At 50.0% G+C, this 20,616-nt stretch overlaps 1 protein-coding gene across 1 annotated transcript in view; it reads right to left on the bottom strand.

The window, feature by feature from the left end:
• The window catches only part of SPATS2L (spermatogenesis associated, serine-rich 2-like), a 128,315-nt gene that overhangs the window by 1,348 nt on the left and 106,351 nt on the right, over nucleotides 1-20,616 (bottom strand). The window contains exons 8-12 of the mRNA XM_014545579.1: nucleotides 16,438-16,496; nucleotides 9,804-9,913; nucleotides 6,920-7,022; nucleotides 4,604-4,815; nucleotides 1-267 (exon numbers count right to left, since the gene is read on the bottom strand). Of these exons, the coding sequence (XP_014401065.1) occupies nucleotides 1-267; nucleotides 4,604-4,815; nucleotides 6,920-7,022; nucleotides 9,804-9,913; nucleotides 16,438-16,496 (751 nt within the window). The remainder of the gene's footprint in view (nucleotides 268-4,603; nucleotides 4,816-6,919; nucleotides 7,023-9,803; nucleotides 9,914-16,437; nucleotides 16,497-20,616) is intronic.

Below are 20,616 nucleotides of genomic sequence, written 5' to 3'. Positions count from 1 at the left end.
GTCTGCCGCGTGCTGCCTCCGCCGGGGCTTTTCCGGATGGGCAGGGGCCTCCGGGGCCTTTGTCCCCAGAGGGGCCTCGGGGTTCTTGGCGCCGCCGCCTTTGTTTTTGGGGCGGAAGCCGTTGTGCGGCTGTCTCCTGTGTTCGTGGCGGCTGCTGCCCTTCACCGCTGGGTCAGCTTCATTGCCTCCACCCTGCGGCTTGGCAGACGCGTTGAGCCGGTTGTGATACTGTGGATTAAACCTTCGTCTTTGGCTATTAGACGTATTCTGCAATAAAAAAAGGGAAAGAAAAGAGGTAGGTGTTAGATGCCAGCAAACAATGAGGACAGCAGCAGAGACCAGGGAAACCACGTCTGTAAGCCTCAGGGCAGCTGTTTTACACCCAGAACAGGACAACATGCAACTGAGTCCAGCTGGTAAGACCCTCAAGCGTAGAGAACACCCGCTGTTTGCAAATGGAACTCCAAGGAAATGACCGATGGGGAGAGAGAGAGAGAGAGAGAGAGAGAGAGAGAGAGAGAGGTTACAGAAGTACAAGATGGGCAATTCAAGAACCAGGCCAAACTTAAAACAGGGCAGAAAGCACAGGCCACACAGAAGCAGGGCAATGATGATCCTCTGTGATGGAAATTTTGAGGACAGGCTGTAGAGACTACGTATATGAATTTTCACTACATTTATGAAGAAAAAGGGAAAATTCTATTTGTAATTTTTCTGCTCTAGAACAGTTCTTTTTAGTTTATTTCAAAATAAATACCCTCGTTCAGAAATGTTATCTTGGGTGAACACAGGGATTGCTGCCTCCGCCGGGGCTTTTCCGGATGGGCAGGGGCCTCCGGGGCCTTTGTCCCCAGAGGGGCCTCGGGGTTCTTGGCGCCGCCGCCTTTGTTTTTGGGGCGGAAGCCGTTGTGCGGCTGTCTCCTGTGTTCGTGGCGGCTGCTGCCCTTCACCGCCGGGTCAGCTTCATTGCCACTGCCCTGCGGCTTGGCAGACGCGTTGAGCCGGTTGTGATACTGTGGATTAAACCTTCGTCTTTGGCTATTAGACGTAGTCTGCAATAAAAAAAGAGAAAGAAAAGAGGTAGGTGTTAGATGCCAGCAAACAATGAGGACAGCAGCAGAGACCAGGGAAACCACGTCTGTAAGCCTCAGGGCAGCTGTTTTACACCCAGAACAGGACAACATGCAACTGAGTCCAGCTGGTAAGACCCTCAAGCGTAGAGAACACCCGCTGTTTGCAAATGGAACTCCAAGGAAATGACCGATGTCGAGAGAGAGGTTACAAAAGTACAAGATGGGCAATTCAAGAACCAGGCCACACCAAGTCCACTTGAAACAGGGCAGAAGCACAGGCCACACAGAAGCAGGGCAATGATGATTCTCTACGATGGAAATTTTGAGGACAGGCTTTAGAGACTACGCATATGAATTTTCACTACATTTATGAAGAAAAATGGAAAATTCTATTTGTAATTTCTCTGCTCCAAAACAGTTCTTTTCATTTTATTTCAAAATAAATACCCTCGTTCAGAAATGTTATCTTGGGTGAACACAGGGATGAGGTGTATCTGGTAGATCCTGGTGGGATGGTGATGTGTATTTTTACAGAGGTAATTGTTCTTTTCCTAAACGCTGCAGTTGTCAGCCAACAAGTTTTGGAGGACCGCAGTGAAAAACGTCATGTTCCACCAACGGGCAGATGAGAACACAGGGATGAGCAGAGAGGAAGCAGGGCCAGCGTGTTGAGGTGTATCTGGTAGATCCTGGTGGGATGGTGATGTATATTTTTACAGAGGTAATTAGTTCTTCTCCTAAACGCTGCAGTTGTCAGCAAACAAGTTTTGGAGGACCGCAGTGAAAAACGCCATGTTCCACCAACGGGCAGAGGAGAACACAGGGATGAGCAGAGAGGAAGCAGGGCCAGTGTGCCTGTGCCTGATGAACAGAAAGATACTGGAATTCCTAGGCCAGGAATAAAAAAAGAGAAAGAAAAGAGGTAGGTGTTAGATGCCAGCAAACAATGAGGACAGCAGCAGAGACCAGGGAAACCACGTCTGTAAGCCTCAGGGCAGCTGTTTTACACCCAGAACAGGACAACATGCAACTGAGTCCAGCTGGTAAGACCCTCAAGCGTAGAGAACACCCGCTGTTTGCAAATGGAACTCCAAGGAAATGACCGATGTCGAGAGAGAGGTTACAAAAGTACAAGATGGGCAATTCAAGAACCAGGCCACACCAAGTCCACTTGAAACAGGGCAGAAGCACAGGCCACACAGAAGCAGGGCAATGATGATTCTCTACGATGGAAATTTTGAGGACAGGCTTTAGAGACTACGCATATGAATTTTCACTACATTTATGAAGAAAAATGGAAAATTCTATTTGTAATTTCTCTGCTCCAAAACAGTTCTTTTCATTTTATTTCAAAATAAATACCCTCGTTCAGAAATGTTATCTTGGGTGAACACAGGGATGAGGTGTATCTGGTAGATCCTGGTGGGATGGTGATGTATATTTTTACAGAGGTAATTAGTTCTTCTCCTAAACGCTGCAGTTGTCAGCAAACAAGTTTTGGAGGACCGCAGTGAAAAACGCCATGTTCCACCAACGGGCAGAGGAGAACACAGGGATGAGCAGAGAGGAAGCAGGGCCAGTGTGCCTGTGCCTGATGAACAGAAAGATACTGGAATTCCTGGAGGCCAGGAAGAGCTCAGTGCGCCGGTCCCATCTCATTGATCACCACAGCCACCCTGTAAGGCAGTTGTTGTTACTTGTTCACTTTACGGAGGAGGGAGGTACATTTAAGGGGCTTGCCCAGGTCTTCGGTTAGAAAATGGCGAAGCCATTCCTACTTCCCGGACTCTCTCCTGACAAGAGTCACAGATAGGCTGCTACACGAACGCAGACTTTTACTGAAAATCAAACTTCTATTATTGAAACGTGTACCTTTATGAGATACAAATGTACAAAAAGTTCTGAACTGGTGCAGTGCGACTGGGTGGTGGAGGGTTAGGGCAGAACCACCCCCGATAATTCTGGGCTCCGGGCAAGAGCACAAAGGCAGCCCCACCCCACCTGCCTGTACGTTGGGTCTTCCTACCTCTGGCTCCATCACTCATTGTGAGGGGCCCTGCACCCACAAACAGGGGAAGGGGCCCCTCCAGCCTGCACTTCAGCCTCATCCCCGCCCCCACAGATAACCACCCTTGGACCTGGGCGTGTGCAGACTGTAGTGGGGTCTGCTCTCAAGGTGATGTATCCAGGGAAATGGTCCAAACGGGGAAGGCAGGCTCGGGGCCACGTGGGACGAGAATTCCAGGATCTCAAGTAGCTGGAGCACTTTTCAGTAGGGAGGGTACAGGTTTTGGGTAGGCACATCTCCTTGGCCTCGCTCTGTAGCGAGGGCCACGGCTGGGGAAGGACCAGGAAGTGTTGCTCTAAAACACGGGACCTTCTTGTCCCATACATAGACAGTGTTCTAGCTTAGATATGTAAGCACATTTCAACTTAAACGAGCCATCACCTGCAATGTTTTGCTGAAAACATTAAGAACAGTGAGCTGAAAAGTACCTATGTGGATAGCATTTAACCCGGCCTCTTTCTAAAGAAACTGTGAAAGGGAAATGCAGACTACATTTTAACTTCTCATAGGGGGTTTAATAATGAGCAAAGAACAAAAGCTGGGAAGGTGTATTAGACGATGAGGAAAACAGATGTGATCATGATCGCACAGCTGTGCCTATGTGAAAGGCTCCCTGCTCCAGCCCGATGTTCAAGTTCACGAAGATATTCAGGGCCAGAGAAATGCCCGTCAGTGTCATTGATGAGAATTCTGAAAGACTGAGACCACGAACCCAGCAGGGCCCCGGTCAGAAAACCAGCATTCTGGAAGTGTTCAATGTCTTTAGAGCAGGCCCGGCGTCTGTGCCATCCAGTCCCATTTCTCGTTCCTTCTCTAGTGGTAAGAGGCGACCGCTTCTCAAGGACACGCAGAAGCAGAAGGAAGACTGCCCTTTGGACACTGTGTTTTCAGGGGACACACAAGATAAGAGTGAATGATGCCATTTGAAATGCATTCTCTTTACTGAAGGCCCAAGAGAAGAGAGAGAAGTTTGAACTAACTTTGGCCTCTTACTGATAAACATAAGCAGGAATTAAAGAATCTGAAAAAACAAATGCCGGATTTCCTCCCCCATGGTGTCAGAAGCCAGGCTCCGAGTCTTGTCCCTGCGTCTGTGGGAGTCCCTTCCACCTGTGGGCCAGTCCCGGGGACAGGGGTGGAGGCACTCAGGGAGCAGGGGAGCCGTCTCCCGTAGGCTCTTCGCTGACGTGTCAGGCGTGTACAGGCACTTCCTCCACACGGAAGGCCCTACGGCACCCGGACTGCATGCACCAGGGGAGGCCCCGGGGCCATCCAGGAGGGTGGAGGCCCCGGGGCCAGGCCGAGCTGCTGGGGGTGGGAGGGCCTGGTGGGGCCCAGGAAGCTCTGTGTCCAGCAGTTGCTGTTTTCTTCCTCTAAGGATGAGTGGTTTCTTCCTGGCCGCAAGGACCAGGGTCTGTGGGACCCGAGGCAGCGCAGGAGCCGCCCCACCCTGACCCCGTACCTGCTTGTTGGGCGGCGTGGCCTGGTGAGCGCTGTCCGCGGTGCTGGGCAGGTTGCCAGCCGTTTTGGGGTTTGCGGCTTTGCCCTCGGAGGGCTTGTGAGTGGACTTCCTGGCGAAGTTGCTCTGTTTCCCAGAGGCCGCGTGCGCGGTCAGCAGCGGCAGCAGGGAGCTGCAGGGGGCTCTGGACGAATAGTTGTTCTTTGGATGTGTAACTGCAATGAGAAAGCAAGCGGCATTAAGGGTTGGGCCACGGCCACGGCCACAGCCACGGCCACGGCTGCCTTGGAAACCCACGAGGACATGGAGCTTCATAAAAACACTAAGAAATGCTTTTATTTGTAAAGAGGTCATTCGAAAGGGCACCTTGGTGGCCGGGGACCACCAAGTTCCTTCTGTGAGAATCATTGAACTGCAGTTACAGCATGGTCATCCGAGCTGGGAGACGTGGGCAGGAAATAAGACCTCTCTGCACAACTTTAATATTCCTTAGGTCAAGAGCACCACGGGAAGGTGGGTAATGAAGTCCTGAAGTGCCCACGTGGCCTGTCCATAGCTGTGCCTGCCTCCCGGTTCCCATGGCCAACCCCACTCTCGCTGTCCTCAGACCCCTGGCCAGTTGGTCTCAGAGACGCAGAAGATGGGGAGGGAGGTCAGGGACACTTGGCCCATCAGAGCCATAAAGTTCTGAGAGCAGGACGGGTGTCGCGAATTTTGTCACCTGGATTGTACACATCCTCCGACCCTGGGGCTAGATCGAAAGAGGCCCCACGGCATCTTATACTCCATCAGAGCTGCGTGATCTGGCCTTTCATCACCCCCTTTTCTCCAGCCCCGCTGCGAGGCTGCACCAAGCCCAGCACTCAAGTCCATGCAGGCCGATCGGGGATGGTTTCTTGGTGAGGACCTGGCTCGAGGACAAGGGAAGCGATCTAAGGGTGACGGCTCGAGGCCCTCGCACAGGTCACCAGAATTTGCCTGCCAGGCTGGAAAGCAAGACCCCTGAATCTTAAAATTGTCCCCAACTTTTAGAAGCAGGTTTCTCTGCTACCTGTGCTGGCTCAGACTTGATCCTCGGGTTCTTCTAGAGCAGTGGTTCTCAACCTTCTGGCCCTTTAAATACAGTTCCTCATGTTGTGACCCAACCATAAAATTATTTTCGTTGCTACTTCATAACTGTAATGTTGCTACTGTTATGAAGCATAATGTAAATATCTGATATGCAGGATGGTCTTAGGCGACCCCTGTGAAAGGGTTGTTCGACTGCCAAAGGGGTCGCGACCCACAGGTTGAGAACCGCTGTTCTAGAGGGTCAGGGGGGACTTGTGGGGATCAGAGAACACGAGGAGTGGAAAGGACAGGGATGTAGCTCTGGTCTGTTGGTTTCAGAGCGGAGGGGCGGTGGCATGGTGGGGGCTGTGCCAACAGCCAGGGGACTTCAGTGCTGACCAGCTTCAGTGTCAGGGAAGCCCTAACTCCCCACAGAGGAGACCAGTGCTGGTTCAGTAGCTGTGGGCTCTCAACCCAGCTGAGAAGGAGGGGCCTTGGAGAACTATTCTTTCCAAGAGGGGGCCTGTGACTTTTAGATCAGCTTATATTTTATACGCTCAGAAAAAAGAGAGCAATTTTCACTTTGACAAAAAAAAAAAAGTGCAGCCAAATCCCCATTTCTCTGCTGACTCTGAGGCTGTGGCTACTCCGCGTCCCTCACGGTCCTCTGTCCTCCTGTGGCTGCCCTTGGTGCTCTTCCCCCTCCCCGGTGGGCGGCTGCAGGAGGGGAAAGGATCAGCCGGTTTGGCTGCACATTAACTGCTCTAATTAAGCCTTGATAGCGAACAAGATGAACGCTAATGGCTGCACTGAAGGCTTTCATTATCTGCAGACTTCACTCAGCGCAGAACCGAGGGACAGGCTCAGGCACGCGGAGCAGCGCACCCCCAGCAGGGCCCTCAGGACAGTGGCCGCTGTGCCTGACTTATCAGGAAGACGCTCCTGGCGACCAGGTCTCTATCTCGGAGCAGGCTGTTGGGATGGGAGAGGCAGTGTATCTGGCTCTGCTTAAAGAAAGTTTGCAAAAGGTCTAAACTAGTTGCCCTGTTCCGTTCTGCTCAGTAAATCCTGAGGATTTACTGATGGGCAGTGGCATCGGGAGACTCTGAGTTCAGATCTTGACATTTCCAGTGACTTGTGTCATGCCCTTAGATCATTAAATCTCGTTGGGTCTCGCTTTAGCCCCCTGGGGACCTCGCCTGACACACCAACTCCAAGTAGCGCTGGGCTCACAGGCACAGGGTCACTGAGCCGGCGCGCACAACTCACTTTCCCCGCAGAGCATGATCTGGGCCTTGAGCTGTTCAATGTCGCAGGAGAATCGGGCCACTTTCCCGAGCTCTTCATCATATTTACGTTCGCTGACAAAGTGCTGGAGGCAAGAGAGGAGAGCAGGAGTTAGCGCCACACGACAGAGAGGGCTCACGCAGGCGCCTCTCTGCTCAGCTGCTGCCGTGGCCGGTGTTAGCCAGGCGGGGTGAGCTGGCTGCGAGGACCCCGCGTCAGACCTGGCTCTGACCGGCCTGGAGCGTGATCACCTTCCTGTCCTGGGGACACGTGTGGGTCCCGGCTTTCCCCGGCCTGGGCGTAGACAAAACGGTGATCCAGGCAAAGTGAGCGTCCGGACTCATCTCCTGAACTTTGTAGCACCCCTCACCCTCCTTGTAGTGTTTTATGTCCTGTTGTAAGTTTTTGGGTCGAGCTCATCTTCCTGATTTGGCCGATGGCCTGCTCAGGCACTACTACGCCTCAACAGAAGACATGTCATTCTTCCCTAGACACTCCTCTCTCTTTTTTAAAAAAATATATTTTTATTGATTTCAGAGAGAAAGGGAGAGGGAGAGAGAGATAGAAACACCAATGATGAGAGCGAATCATTGATCGGCTACCTCCGGCACGCCCCACCCTGAGGATTAAGCCCACAACCCGGGCATGTGCTCTGACCAGGAATTGAACCAGTGACCTTCTGGTTCCTAGGTTGATGTTCAACCCCTGAGCCACACCAGTCGAGCCACCCTTCTCTGTGTTCTTAGGGGACCAGGAAGTCTGAGTAGCTTTCAGTAACTGGAAAACCCTGTCTTGGTAGAATTCCAAGTGCTGTTAGAGGAAGTGGGAAAAAGATTATCTTTCAATTCATTTGAAATGAAGATTTATGTGCAGAGGACAGAGTGAGAAATGCAGAAATAGCTATGACTCAGTTCCTCCTGGAGTTTACCAGAGAGTTTACCACGTGGCAAGGGAAACAGATACCATCAACTACAACACCGGGTGACTGTGGATATGCTTCAGGAATATAAAAGAGGAAGAAGAAGAAAAAAATAAAAAAAAAACAATAAAAGGAAGAAATTATTTCCCACTGAGGGGCAGGGGAGTTATGTAAGGAAAGCATGTGAGCTGGAACATTAAAAAAATGGGCCAAATTCTTAACAGATAATCTCATTTTCATCTGGTCACAGTGCTATGAAGTCAGTACTATTATTATCCCTATTTTACAGAGAGGGGACTTAAGGCTCTAAGAATCCGTAGCTTATCCGAGGTTGCAGGAGTTAGTCTGCTACAGCCCAAAGCCCATGTTATTAACCATATTATGTTCAGAGGGGTTCTGACAAGCAGAAACAAAACTTGGCAGATGAATAGTTTCAACAGACGAGGAAGCTGGCGACTTTATACTCCTCACTTCATCCTATATAATAAAAGGCTGATATGCAAATTGTCCCCTCTATGGAGAGTTTGACCGGGGGTGGGGGTGGGGGGGTGGCGCCAGCCGGACCCCACCTGTGCACGAATTCGTGCACTGGGCCTCTAGTGTTCTAATAAGAGGGAGAGAGAAGTTGGATGTGTAGACACTGGAGCCCAGCTGTGGAGTTTGCTCTGAGGGAAATTCAGACCTTGCTCTGGGGCTGCACCTCCCGTGTGAGGGTGGATGGCCAGGCTGGAGGGCGACGGTGGAGGCACAAAGATGAATTAGGAGGCCATGGCAACTGAGTGGGTGGGAAGCCACCAAGGTCAGAAGAGAAGGTGAGAAAGAAGAGACCGATAGTCTCCCAGGACTCTTGGGGTCCTTATTTCCTGCTCCTTTCCATGCCCAACCAAAGCAAGGAGACTGGGAGTCACTTGCCTAACCAGTTTCATGCCCAGATGGGCAGGCAATCCTACTTATGAAGCCTGTTGCTTCTAAGTACTCTAGTTCCCAAGAAGTAGGTCAGAGGCTGGTGTGCACGTGTGTGTGCTTAGTATACTGGGGAAGAAGAGAAAAGGGGAAACTTACAAGTTGCAACTTCCTCTTTTATTGTAGATACTTGTTTTTGCTTTCTGGTAACCATTTCTCCTTCTGGTAACTGTACCCCAACATGGTTTCAAAGACCCACAGTCTTGGGGGGAGGGGTCTGTCAATCAGAACTCTTGGGCTCAGTGGTGGCTGTGACCCAGTAGAGGCCGGTCAGAGTCTCTCTCTGGGACTTGAATCGAATGGGGCACAATTGCTGACGGTGCCCCGAGGAGCGTCTGGTAATTACTGCTGCCTAGTCACCCAAGCCCCCCAGGCTTCTGCCTAATAGCAGTTGGAGTCTTCAGATCCCATGCTGCGTTGGTGAGCTACACTCATGCTCTTTCATATTTTACTTGTTCTGGAGGGTAGCCAGGGTCAGTTTCTGCTGCTCACCCCTGAAATCTAGTGGACACGTACTTGTGGGTGGTACCCTTAACAAAAGGGCAACTAAGCTAGGCAAGGATGTAGGGAAGAGGTCTCCACATACGGTGTATTCTCTAGAATCCTTACTGTTCCACTACGTTCAGACTTAGTGTGTTCACATGGTGTGTTTATATACACACACATAAGTTACATGAGGTGAAAATAACATCCCATCTCAGCTGTAATTCATGTTTGAATGCATTGTATTTAGGTCAGTCCCCACTGCCTAAGAAAATAGCTTGTACCTCCCTCCCTATTAATGCCTGTTCAAACCATATATACGGAAATATAGCGATTAGAAGGCTCTTCAGCCTCCTGTTCTCAATTTCAGCTTTGCGAAAGGGAGCTGGGTGTGAGATGCTGGGTTCTCAGAGAGCAGTTCTATGGGTGCCACACACACGTGATGGGGTCGGGTCTCGGGCTCAGGGCTCGGGACCCAGGCTGCGGTCGCTGGAAACTGACCTTGATCTCTGCCCTGAGTTCGGCCAGCTGCATCTCTGCCATCTGACTGGCCAGGTCAGTGAGCCTCTTCAGTTCTTCTGCCTTCTTCTGACGCGCAGTCAGGATCTCCACTGCCAAGTGAGAGGGAATACGTTAGGGCCAGCGATGTAAACACAGGAAGTGACCTGACTTCTTGGAGTCAGTTCTCCTTCTGTAGAGTGGTCACTCAGCTGGACCATGGCTGCTTTCTGAGTTGGTCATCGAGGTGGGTTCGAGTTGGTGCTCATCACCAACCACCCGTTTCTGGATGCCCTCGCCCACCCATCCAAACAAACACGATCCCTCTGATTCACTGCACACCCACAGTCTTCTTCATTTTCCTCACTGGCATCTGGTCTCACTGACTTAATCTGGACTTTTAAATGTGTGCGTTACTCAGAACAGCTATTTCAAAAAAAGGACACGTATTAAAATCCTATCTGAATGGTATTACAAAGATAGGAGTCCATTAAGCCAAACTCATTCTTCTGTGTGCTGTCCTGCTAAATTCTAACAGCATCAAGCTTCCTGAACCTTTACACACACCCGGGGCAACCAGCTGTGTTACTGGAGTATGACATAAAGGGTTCACTTGATTGGATTTTTGTGAGCTAAAAATGCCTTTTCTTTTGACACTCTGCAGATATGTTTCCATTCTGCAATCAGATGGAGGTTCCAGACCAGAGTGTCCTGGCTTTGTTTTTAGTGTCTCCATGGAAACATCTCAAGGGCAAGTCAAAGCCCCTTTGAGCTGGATTCGTGGGCACTCCTTAGCATCTGCACACACAGCGAAGACACCAGGGAGCTCGCTGGTACCACATTTCACACATCTGCCAGATGGACTAAGGCTCACGTAGATGTAGTAACCCACAAGTTAATCTGCGTGTTCGCGTGCGTGTGTGTACATGTGTGTGTTTCCCAAAAGATCATGAAACTCAAAAGCGATGAGCACAAACCTATGGGGTGAGATTTAATATGAAGTCTGATCTTTCAACAGATAGACTTGAAGCTCTCTAATTCAAGCCACACAGGATATGCCTTCATTCCTCTGGACAAATATTTTGAGTTATAAGAAAGGAGAGGCCCATCTAACTAAGATACTATGCACACAACACATCCTGTTCTAGGTTGAACGAAGGTCAACTGCTTCCTTAGACCTGATTCGCAGCACACATGCAGAGCCAAACAATGTGACTTCTCACTGTGAGAGTTCTTACTTCGTAAATGTCAAAAACAGTCACCTTAAAACCCCCCAAGAAGTTCAGAGGCAGTCCAGAGTTAAGAAGACTTCCTGCACATCAGAAACCATTCTTCAGACAGAGAAACATTATCTGTTTATGCTGAGATGTCAATAAAATAAGAAATCTACAAGTAAAGCCTTACCATCTGCCAAACTACTCTAATCATGCTCTAGCTATTCACCGGGACTCCCCCGCCTCCCGTGTACACCAGGTAGCTGGGCAGAGGCCGGTCTAGGCCTGGCGGCCTTGCGGAATACAGGGAATTCCCATCTGACCATAGACAGCGTGTCACCGCACGATGTCCCAGGTTACCCAGTCAGACCAGAGGACACGAGAAGGTGACCCACTTTCACCTTTGGCTACAGAGCGCGTATGTTTTGTTTGGTCTGCACATGACAAGTTAATTTTTGAAATTAACTGCCCTCATTTGAAAATGAGGAGAGTCCGTGTGAGAGCTGGACTCTGGCTTCTCTTCAGATAACTAGAATTTCTGGCCACGGTTGGCGAGCATTTCCCTGTGGCAGCAGCTGGCTGGGGCTGAGAACTTGCTGCCCTTTTCAGGCGGAGCTCGGCGCTCACCGAGCCCGGTCCCTCCCTGCCCTGTCAGCTGAGGAATGTCACCTCCCGGCTTCTGCAACAGGCATCTCCCATCACAGCAGAGACTGCACATGCGGTTATTTGTGTCCATAACACCTCGGGGCTGGCACACATGTTGGCTGAATGGACTGAATGAATGAACCAATCCGCTACTTAAAAGGAATATGCAGAGAGGACAGAAGTTCCTTTTCCACAGGGGCCACTTAACAACGTCTAGGACTCGTACCTTTGAATATTTGTTTGCCAGTATATTCAACCTATGGACGGGACTAATGTCTGGTGCATGGAAAAATTATTTTTGAGTAAGAAGATGAAAGAAAGTACTTTCTTTGAGCAAAGTCTTAAAAAATTCTGAAGGCCCAGACTTGACAACAGCTAGCACAGGGGTCAGCAGACCCTGAGTGAGGACACAGTTAAGCAGAGCTGACGTTTCTTAACGGATCATTTATGGGACTGGTGACAATTAGGGGCAATTGTTCTTTTTGATTAGGTAGAACTTGGGCATTCACACCAAACAAAAGATTTTATAGAAATAGATATAAACGGGCCCTAAAATAGGAATGCAGGTGCAAGGTCACCAATAAAGCCTTAGTTTACACTCTTGTAGATGTGCAAGGGAATGCAAATGTTGCATCAGCAAGTGTTGGGATGAGTTTTACATATAGTCTCATTAACATTTCAAAGCCTTTCATGATGAGAAAGCCTTAAAACTTGAGATCTAAAGCTACATGCTTTGGGGAGAGGCATTTATTTCACCTCAAAAACATCAATCACAGAAGTAAAAAGCAAAAAACAAAACCAGATTGGATCCTAAAATTCATTGATCCTAAAATTTAAAATAGAATAACAAGTGTGTTGTGAAAGCACCCTCCTTTGATGCCTCTGTGGAGGGGACAGTTCACGCAACGTTAGGCTTCCACTGCACGCAGGACTCGGTTCAGATTATTTAGGCACTTTTGTGAATAGCATCTGGCGTGCTGAAAGCCGTTTTCTCAACAGGAATTAGACATTCCTTCAAGTTCCTGAAACACACTGGGAGCTTGCTCCTATTGCCGGGGCCTTGGACAATGTTGAGGGCTTCGTAAATAAAACTCCATCGCGGGGGAGAGTCCTTGAAACCCTGGGACGCAGGGAGCTGGGGCAGAAGTAGCTCTTCGGGCACAAAGATTCTTTGAAATCCTTTTTATTCCTGAAAAAATTCTTGTGAATCCTGCATTTTATTTCACAATGTGTCTGTGTTCCTATTAGTGTAAAGTAATGTTTTCTTCCCACATTTGTGGCCAACTTGGCTCTCCAGGAACCTGCCCATGTGGGCCTTCCGCACCCTGGTACCCGGACAAAGTCTGGGGCCACTGCACTCCGGCAGCCTGGTCCCCGCATCTGCACAGTGTGATAGCCCCACGCCTCGCGAGGCCACTGTGAAGCTACATGCAGTAACTATGAGAAGTGGTTAGTACCGTACATTCCAGAAAAGCTCACTACGAATATTATTAATAAAGCGAGATGTATTCATCTAGAACAGTGGTTCTCAACCTTCCTAATGCTGCGACCCTTGAATACAGTTCCTCATGTTGTGGTGACCCCCAACCATAAAATTATTTTCGTTGCTACTTCATAACTGTAATTTTGCTACTGTTATGAATCGTCATGTAAATATCCGATATGCAGGATGTATTTTCATTGTTACAAATTGAACATAATTAAAGCATAGTGATTAATCACAAAAACAATATGTAATTATATATTGTGTTTTCCGATGGTCTTAGACGACCCCTGTGAAAGGGTCGTTCGACCCCTTTGAGAACCACTGATCTAGAATATACTTTCTCTGTTTGTAATTACCTTAACGTTCACCGATATTGGGTCCCGCAGCCTATAGACACTGAATTAATTACAATGGTTTGCTTAACAAATATTAGGAAGCACCTACAGCCTTCTCAGTATTGTGTTAGGTGCCATGAGGGATATTAGGAGCTTATGTTATAATTGAGGAAATATGGTTTCTACCGTGTGCAGGAAATGAAAAGTACTCGTGAGGCAGTAGACAAGCAAGCTCAAGGTGGTGGCTGTACAGATGGTTCGTTACCTTGTGGGGAGAGAGTCTCCCAGCTTCTGTGTGTGGAGACGACACCGCTGACACAGGCCTGTCACCTGAGATGCCGCATGGCCCCTGACCTGCACCGTGTGACTGTCCAGGAGGGGGTTGGGCTGCCCTTTGCTAACAGAGCTAAGTGCCTGGCACGGATTTTCTCATTTCACCTTTACAATAGCTATTTGAGATAGATACTATTCTTTTTAATATATCTTTATTGATTTCAGAGAGGAAGGGAGAGGGAGAGAGAGACAGAAACACCAATGATGAGAGAGAATCATTGATCGGCTGCTTCCTGCACGCCCCACACTGGAGACCGAGCCAAACTAACAGAGCTAAGTGCCTGGCACGGATTTTCTCATTTCACCTTTACAATAGCTATTTGAGATAGATACTATTCTTTTTAATATATCTTTATTGATTTCAGAGAGGAAGGGAGAGGGAGAGAGAGACAGAAACATCAATGATGAGAGAGAATCATTGATCGGCTGCTTCCTGCACGCCCTACACTAGAGACCGAGCCAAAAACCTGGGCATGTGCCCTGACTGTGACCTCCTGGTTCACAGGTTGACACTCAACCACTGAGCCATGCAGGCTGGGCCTCGATACTAGTTTTATTCCCCCTTTTCTGATGTGCAACCACAGAGTTTGAGACATTCACAAAATGGTTCAAGGTCACACAGCCAGTAAATGGGTGGAACTTGGACTTGAACTTGGTTCTGCTTCCCCAGCTCTGGGCAGCGGCCGGAGAGCTCCCACAGGCCTCCCCGTGGCTGTCCCAGGCACTAACATGCTCGGACACAGGGCAGCACACGGTCATGTTTCCCGACCGAGTGAGCTGTGGAAACGGGGTGCTCTCCCGAGAGGCTCCGAGTTCCTTAGGTCCTGGCACCGAGCATTGTCCTGAGAAGAAGAACGAGCGCACGCAATCGCGGGTGTTGTGTTAACCTCTCAGGCAGTGATGTGCCAGCAGCTTTCCGCTTGGGTGCCAGGGGAGCATTTGTGCCTGTGTGAGCTCTTAATGCTGTTACCAATAGGGCATGAAACGGAAAAGGGAAGATCAGCTTTACCCGAGACACAGGAAACATCCCCTCAGGTGGAAATCCACTTTTACCTCGGAAACCAACCAACTGCACAAGCATAAAACAATGTCTCTATCGAAGGGACGGTGTGATGACCTCACTATCCCACAGCTGGACCCTGGGCCACATTTAGTTTTATTTAATCAAACCTGCTCTATTTTAGATCCTGGAAATTTGCTTTTAATTATTTAGAAAAGCTGGGTAAGAAAAATAACAATAGCTATTTCCCATGAAGGGACTACTGATGTATGGACACGGGCCAGGCGAGAAGAATGTGAAGAGAATGCAGAATCTGGCCCGAGCCTTCATTCCGGTAACAGAGATGCAGTGCCGTCAAAGTGAAGGCATTTAGCTGAAACCCGGCTGGGGCTGCAGACTGCCATCTGTCTAATTCACGCGATGAAATTTCGGTAAAGATGGAGAATTTAAAACGCTCAGGAGATAGGAATTGTAAAAGTAAATCTCAGCTTAAAAACATGGTCTCAGGGTTCCCGTGACCAGAGCAGGCTGAAGTCAATGCTGAGAGAGGGCTCCTGCGTGTCCGCTTGGGCTGGTGTTGGATCTGATTGTGCAATCTTGTCTCGGCTGGAATTTCCAACCCATGAGCCTCGGCCCATTTGAGACGGCAAATCTGCGATACCGGGTGTCGCGGAACCTCGCAGCAGTGGAAAGGTTTAGAGACGAGTTTGAAGATAACAAAATAAATCAAACCCAGGGAACAAATACTTTGTGTTAAAACTAGGAAAAGTTTTGCAATGATCAAGATGGTCTGAGTGTGTTCATGGTTCAGTGTCTGGTACATTGGGCAATCTCACTTGTGATTTCAATTTAAAACATGCAATTCATCTTCTTTTGAGGCGTCAAGCTGGCAGGTGTCAGCCAATGTGCCTAAGTCTGTGAACGGAACTGGAGCGGGTCAGGAAAACTTCACTGAGTGCATTTCTAAGTCTGAGCTGCTCATCTTAGCAGAGCTGCTGACAAGCTTGGGGTGCTCTGCCCATTAGGTTTGTGCAGAGCTGCTGACAAGCTTGGGGTACTTTGCCCATTAGGTTTGTGAGTCTGCCTGGTCAGACGCCTGACGTGCTAAAAAAATAAAGACCAGACATATTAAATTCATAAATGTTCTTTAAAATGTGAAGAGGAATTTAAGTTTCAAATGGGACTTATTTTTTTTAGGAAATTGAATTTGGTTGGACTTCAGTTAGTTGAACCTAAAAAAGGACCAAGTGAAGAGCACTGTGCGAGTTGTAGAGCGAGATTTGTAAGCTGTGAAGGCTTAAAAGTTATGTTTTAAAGTTTAATACGAAAATTAATGTCATTTTAAATCCAACTACTGGAAGTAGCCCAGTATACGCACCAAAGTCCCTCTGGACTTGAAATAGCTCCTGGGACACCTGGTACTTGCGAGGGCCCAGTCTTCACACACGAGGTCACGGAGGTCCCCGGGGGCTAAGTGACGTACTGCCCAAGGTGACGGAGTTCAAGAGCCAGAAAACCGTGTGGATTTTAGGACCCAACTCGGAATCCATATCACAGTCAGTCTGACCTACAGACAGCTTCCCACGGGGGAGGCCCCTGGCCCAGCCACCAGGGGTGTACTTACTGGCTTCTTCTTTGACTTGGTCCATTTCTGCCATCAAGGAAACTTCTTTGTCAATGATGCTGAGGGGAAACAAAACAAAAACAAAAGTTAATCAAAGACGAACTTGTAATAAGCACTGGAAGTAAAAGAAAGATTATTTTCATTAAACAAAATGGAAATCACCATAACTATTTCCCTGTGGCAACACCAGCCGCACACTCTACTTTTCTGAAATGAGGCAACGTGGAGGGACGTGCCCAGGGATGACACGGTGACAGCTGCTGATTAAATCACTGTCAGCAAGTCTAGAAACAAGCCTTTCAGACTTCCAGGATGGCCCCGCTTTGAATTTGAATTTGGGAGTATTTTTGCCCTACGAATTCCCAAGTTCCACAACAATATAATACATATTTTAAAAACTGGTGCACGGGTCATGGAGGCTGGTAAGTTCTCTAGGGTCTCTGTGCTTCACTCTCCCAGACTTTGGCTGTGGGCCGGGGGGATGGAGGGATGGGGGGGGAAAGCCATTTACTTTGAGAAATGTGGCTGGTCAATCCCCCACATGCTCTATCACATGAGTCTCTGCCTCCTCATTCCCCCGGGAAAGCGTTTCAAGCATCTTCCAATGAACATTGCTCCATTGGGCACAGAACAGGAGTCCCAGACAACCGCTTTGGGCCTTCGGGCGCCGGAAGAGGCCAGCGGACTACTGGGTGGCAGGTCATGGGAGACTGGCAGGTAACTTGTCCTCCCTCCTCTTCCTCAGTGGTGTGCAGCGGGTGGCCTGGGTTTGGGATGGCTTCACAGAAATATGCCACAGACAGCACTAGAAACAGGGGGAGACTGGCAAAACCTTCATCCGTGGAACAAATATTTGCGGAGTGTCTGCCATGTACTAGGCAAGGGTGGTGAGGCTGGGAATACCGCTGTGAATGAAAAAAAAATTACTACCATCCTTGGGGAGCCTACATTCTTTTGGGAGAGAGCAAGAGGTGAGAAGATCTGCTGAAATTACTGGGAAATAGTGAGAAACAGAAGAGGGAAGAAAATGTTGATGACAAGAAGAAGAAATTAGGGCTCCCCGACCCTCAACCAAACAGAAGGCTTCTAACTGGTCTCCAGGTTTTGAGAGATCGCAGAGTACACCACGTAGGAAACACATGCGTTGCTACAAGACTGGGTGTATCCAGACAGCCTCACCAAGTCCCCACCCACTGTGACCCCCCCAGGCCACAGGCCCTGCAGCCTGTGTGTGTTGGGTGGAGAGAAGAGTGTAGGAGAGGCTGCTGCAAATTCTTTGCCAGCTACAAAACCATGGCCAGTTTTTGTTGATTAAATTTGTTAATATCATTATGTGCCCAGAGGGTTTAGGAGATGGACATCTGGGGCACAATACACCCCCGCCTCCCCCCAGGACACAAAGCTGGGCGCTCACACAATGGTGAGTTCGGCCTCCTGGGCCCGCCACTGGAGGAATGGAGGCTACGCACAACACACTGTTAATCTGCTTCATGCCCACGTGAGGATGTGAAAAAGCCCGTGGAGTTGGCACCAAACCAGGCTTCTATGTCTCTGGTATTTCAACAAAACACTGTCCTCAGCATCTTAGTAATTCAGGTGCTGCTCTGTGCGACTGCGTTCAAAACTCCCGTGGATACAGGCAGCCGGGAATCTGCTGAGTCAGGTCTCTTGTCCGAACCGAGGATCTGAAGGCAAACCCGGCCCAACAGCTCCTGCTGAGCCTTCCTCCGGCACCGCACGTGGGGCGCCCGAGCCTTTCCTTGGGCTCTGCTTTCAAGGCCACAGGCCTGGAGGGAGGAGCAGCCGTGGGAGGTGGGTGCAGGGGCCGGGCCGTGGAGGCCAGCCCGTCCTCTAGCGGCTGCTGCACCAAGCTGAGCGCCAGACCACAGGAGGGGCCAAGAGGAAAGCCTGTCTGAGCCTCCCAGGTGCCCACAGGGCCTGGTGGTGTGGCATCGGCTGCACGAGGAATTTCATCAGTGCCGTTCGCACGTCCTATTGAATCTTAGAGGCACCGGACAGAGAGACACTGCAGTGCCGCCTGGTGACAGACAGCTCCGCCAGCGGGACCAGGCCAGATGCTGGGCAAAACCCTGGGGCGGAGTTACCAGCTATGGAGGCTGGAGGGAGAGCCTTGAGAGGAATGCCAGCTGAGAGCTGATGAGTCACAGAAAAGTCACAGACAGTGTCGCCAACCACATGCCCACAGGGAGGCACAAAGGTCACCTGCTTGCTTTCCGGGTACACCTGTGTGGCCATGTCCGCCCTCAGTTACCTCAAAATGAGGCTGGTCTTGGCTAGCACATCCCGGCAGCTTGCTGCGACCTAGGCACGTTGAACAGAGCGCCAAGGCCTTGCTGGGTGATCTCATGTAAGCTTCCCCGGGGCAGGAGCTCTGCTCGCTACTCGCCACAGGGCGTGGCACATGCCCTTGCCTCGGCTAGAAGGCAACGCTCCTTCCTCTCATTAAGTCCGAGCATCCCTTCAGGCCTCGGTTTAATCATCGCATCTTCAGGGAAACGCCGAGTGTTTAAAAGCTGTGTGATCTTAGACTATTGTGAGTTGCTCCACAAAAATTGCTTGATCGTGATGAATGTAAGGGAAGAAAGCATATTCATTTTCCTGTGGCATCAATAATGAAACTTCTCCTTAATTGGTATATTGTGGTGCTTGCACATAAATCACGCTTATGCAACAATTTATATCATGTTTGTCTCTGACGGAATCTAATCATTTGAGACACAAACTTATGAATAAAAGTGCACCGATATTCACCAAACCACACAGGGTTTGGCTTCGAATCAAAACAGGTAGTTAATGATTCTGTTCTCAAATTGAGACGGCGATAAATTATTGAAATCTGTGCTCTCCCTCCGCTAATCACCTGCGACTCTAAGTTTTGAAAATTTCTGCTTTCCGCAGTGGTTGCCGGAACCGGACTGGCACACAGAACGCTGCCACGCTGTCCGCCGGCCACGGCGAGGCCTCTCCGTGGTCGGGTACGGTCCTAAGGTCACCGACTTCAGCCACGTGACCAGGTGCCACCTGCACTGAGCTCACATAAACCTACGCTGACCTCGCGGGCTTCAGATGCGCCCTTTCCCTTCCAAAACACACCTCCTCGTTTCACCCAAACTCTCCGGACAGTAAAGTTTTATTCTGTTGCCATAAAAAAGCGTTTATTATCAAAGCAATAAGGTGTGAGGAGAAGGAGATTACCATGACGGAGCCTTTACGGTTTATTATATAGTTAATCACGGAGATAAAGTGTCATTTTATAAGAACGTCCCCACTGTCTCGATTCCTTTCTGTAGAGGACTCAGAATAACAACAATAAAAGGAATCGGAAAGGCACTTCAGCAGGATGGAGCGACCCGTCCCTGCTCCGTGGAGGGCTCTTCTGTAAGCCGGCCCGAGGCCCGAGGGACCGGCTGCTTCGGCTGGCAGCGGGATGGGCCGGGTCAGGTCTCGGCTCTTCCCAGACGAAGGTGCTGGGACAGGAGCAGCCACAAGCTGCTGAGCTGCTGAGCAGAACCAGCTGGGGATACTGAGGCACAAACGCAGAATCTCAAAGGGCATGTGAAGGCATCCATGTGCAGCAGCAGCTGGAGATAAATGCTGGGGTTCAGAGGGGCCCCTCCCACCTCGGGGCATGGGCCTCGGGGGGTCTGCCTCGGGCCTGCAGTGGAGAAATGGCCTGGCCCATCTCATTGCCACAGTTCTGCTTCAGAACCTCCTTATGGAGGAAGTGCTTCGGGCTGGAGCTGCCTTAACCCTCAGCTGCCAAGCGGAGCGAAGCAAGCAGAGCTTCTGGAAGGAGACAGTGAGGAGCCCAGAGCCCCGCAGGCCCAGGAAGGCCTCCTGTCTGCCATCGAGGGAAGAGGCTGTGTTCGCTGCTGGGCGAGGGGGCTGGGGGATGCTGATGCTGCCTCCGCCGTCTGGCCCCCGCGTTCTACACACAGCACACAAGTGAGCGACACTCTCTAATGCAAGGATTCCCGTGTAAAGAACTTCTATTTCTCTCACACTGCACACATCCCCCCACAGGGGCTCCCTCCTCACCATTGCACCAGCAGTGAGCACCGTGAGCGCCCGAGGGACGCCTGCTGGGCTCCTGGCACCTTGCAGCGCCCAGGGGCCGCCGTGTGTGTGTGTGTGTGTGTGTGTGTGTGTGGGGGGGGG

This window comes from Myotis brandtii, unplaced genomic scaffold, assembly GCF_000412655.1.
Source record: "Myotis brandtii unplaced genomic scaffold, ASM41265v1 scaffold412, whole genome shotgun sequence".
In the NCBI taxonomy this organism is placed as follows: domain Eukaryota; kingdom Metazoa; phylum Chordata; class Mammalia; order Chiroptera; family Vespertilionidae; genus Myotis; species Myotis brandtii.
Note: the sequence above shows the minus strand (reverse complement) of the source record. Positions and strands in the feature narration are given on the sequence as shown.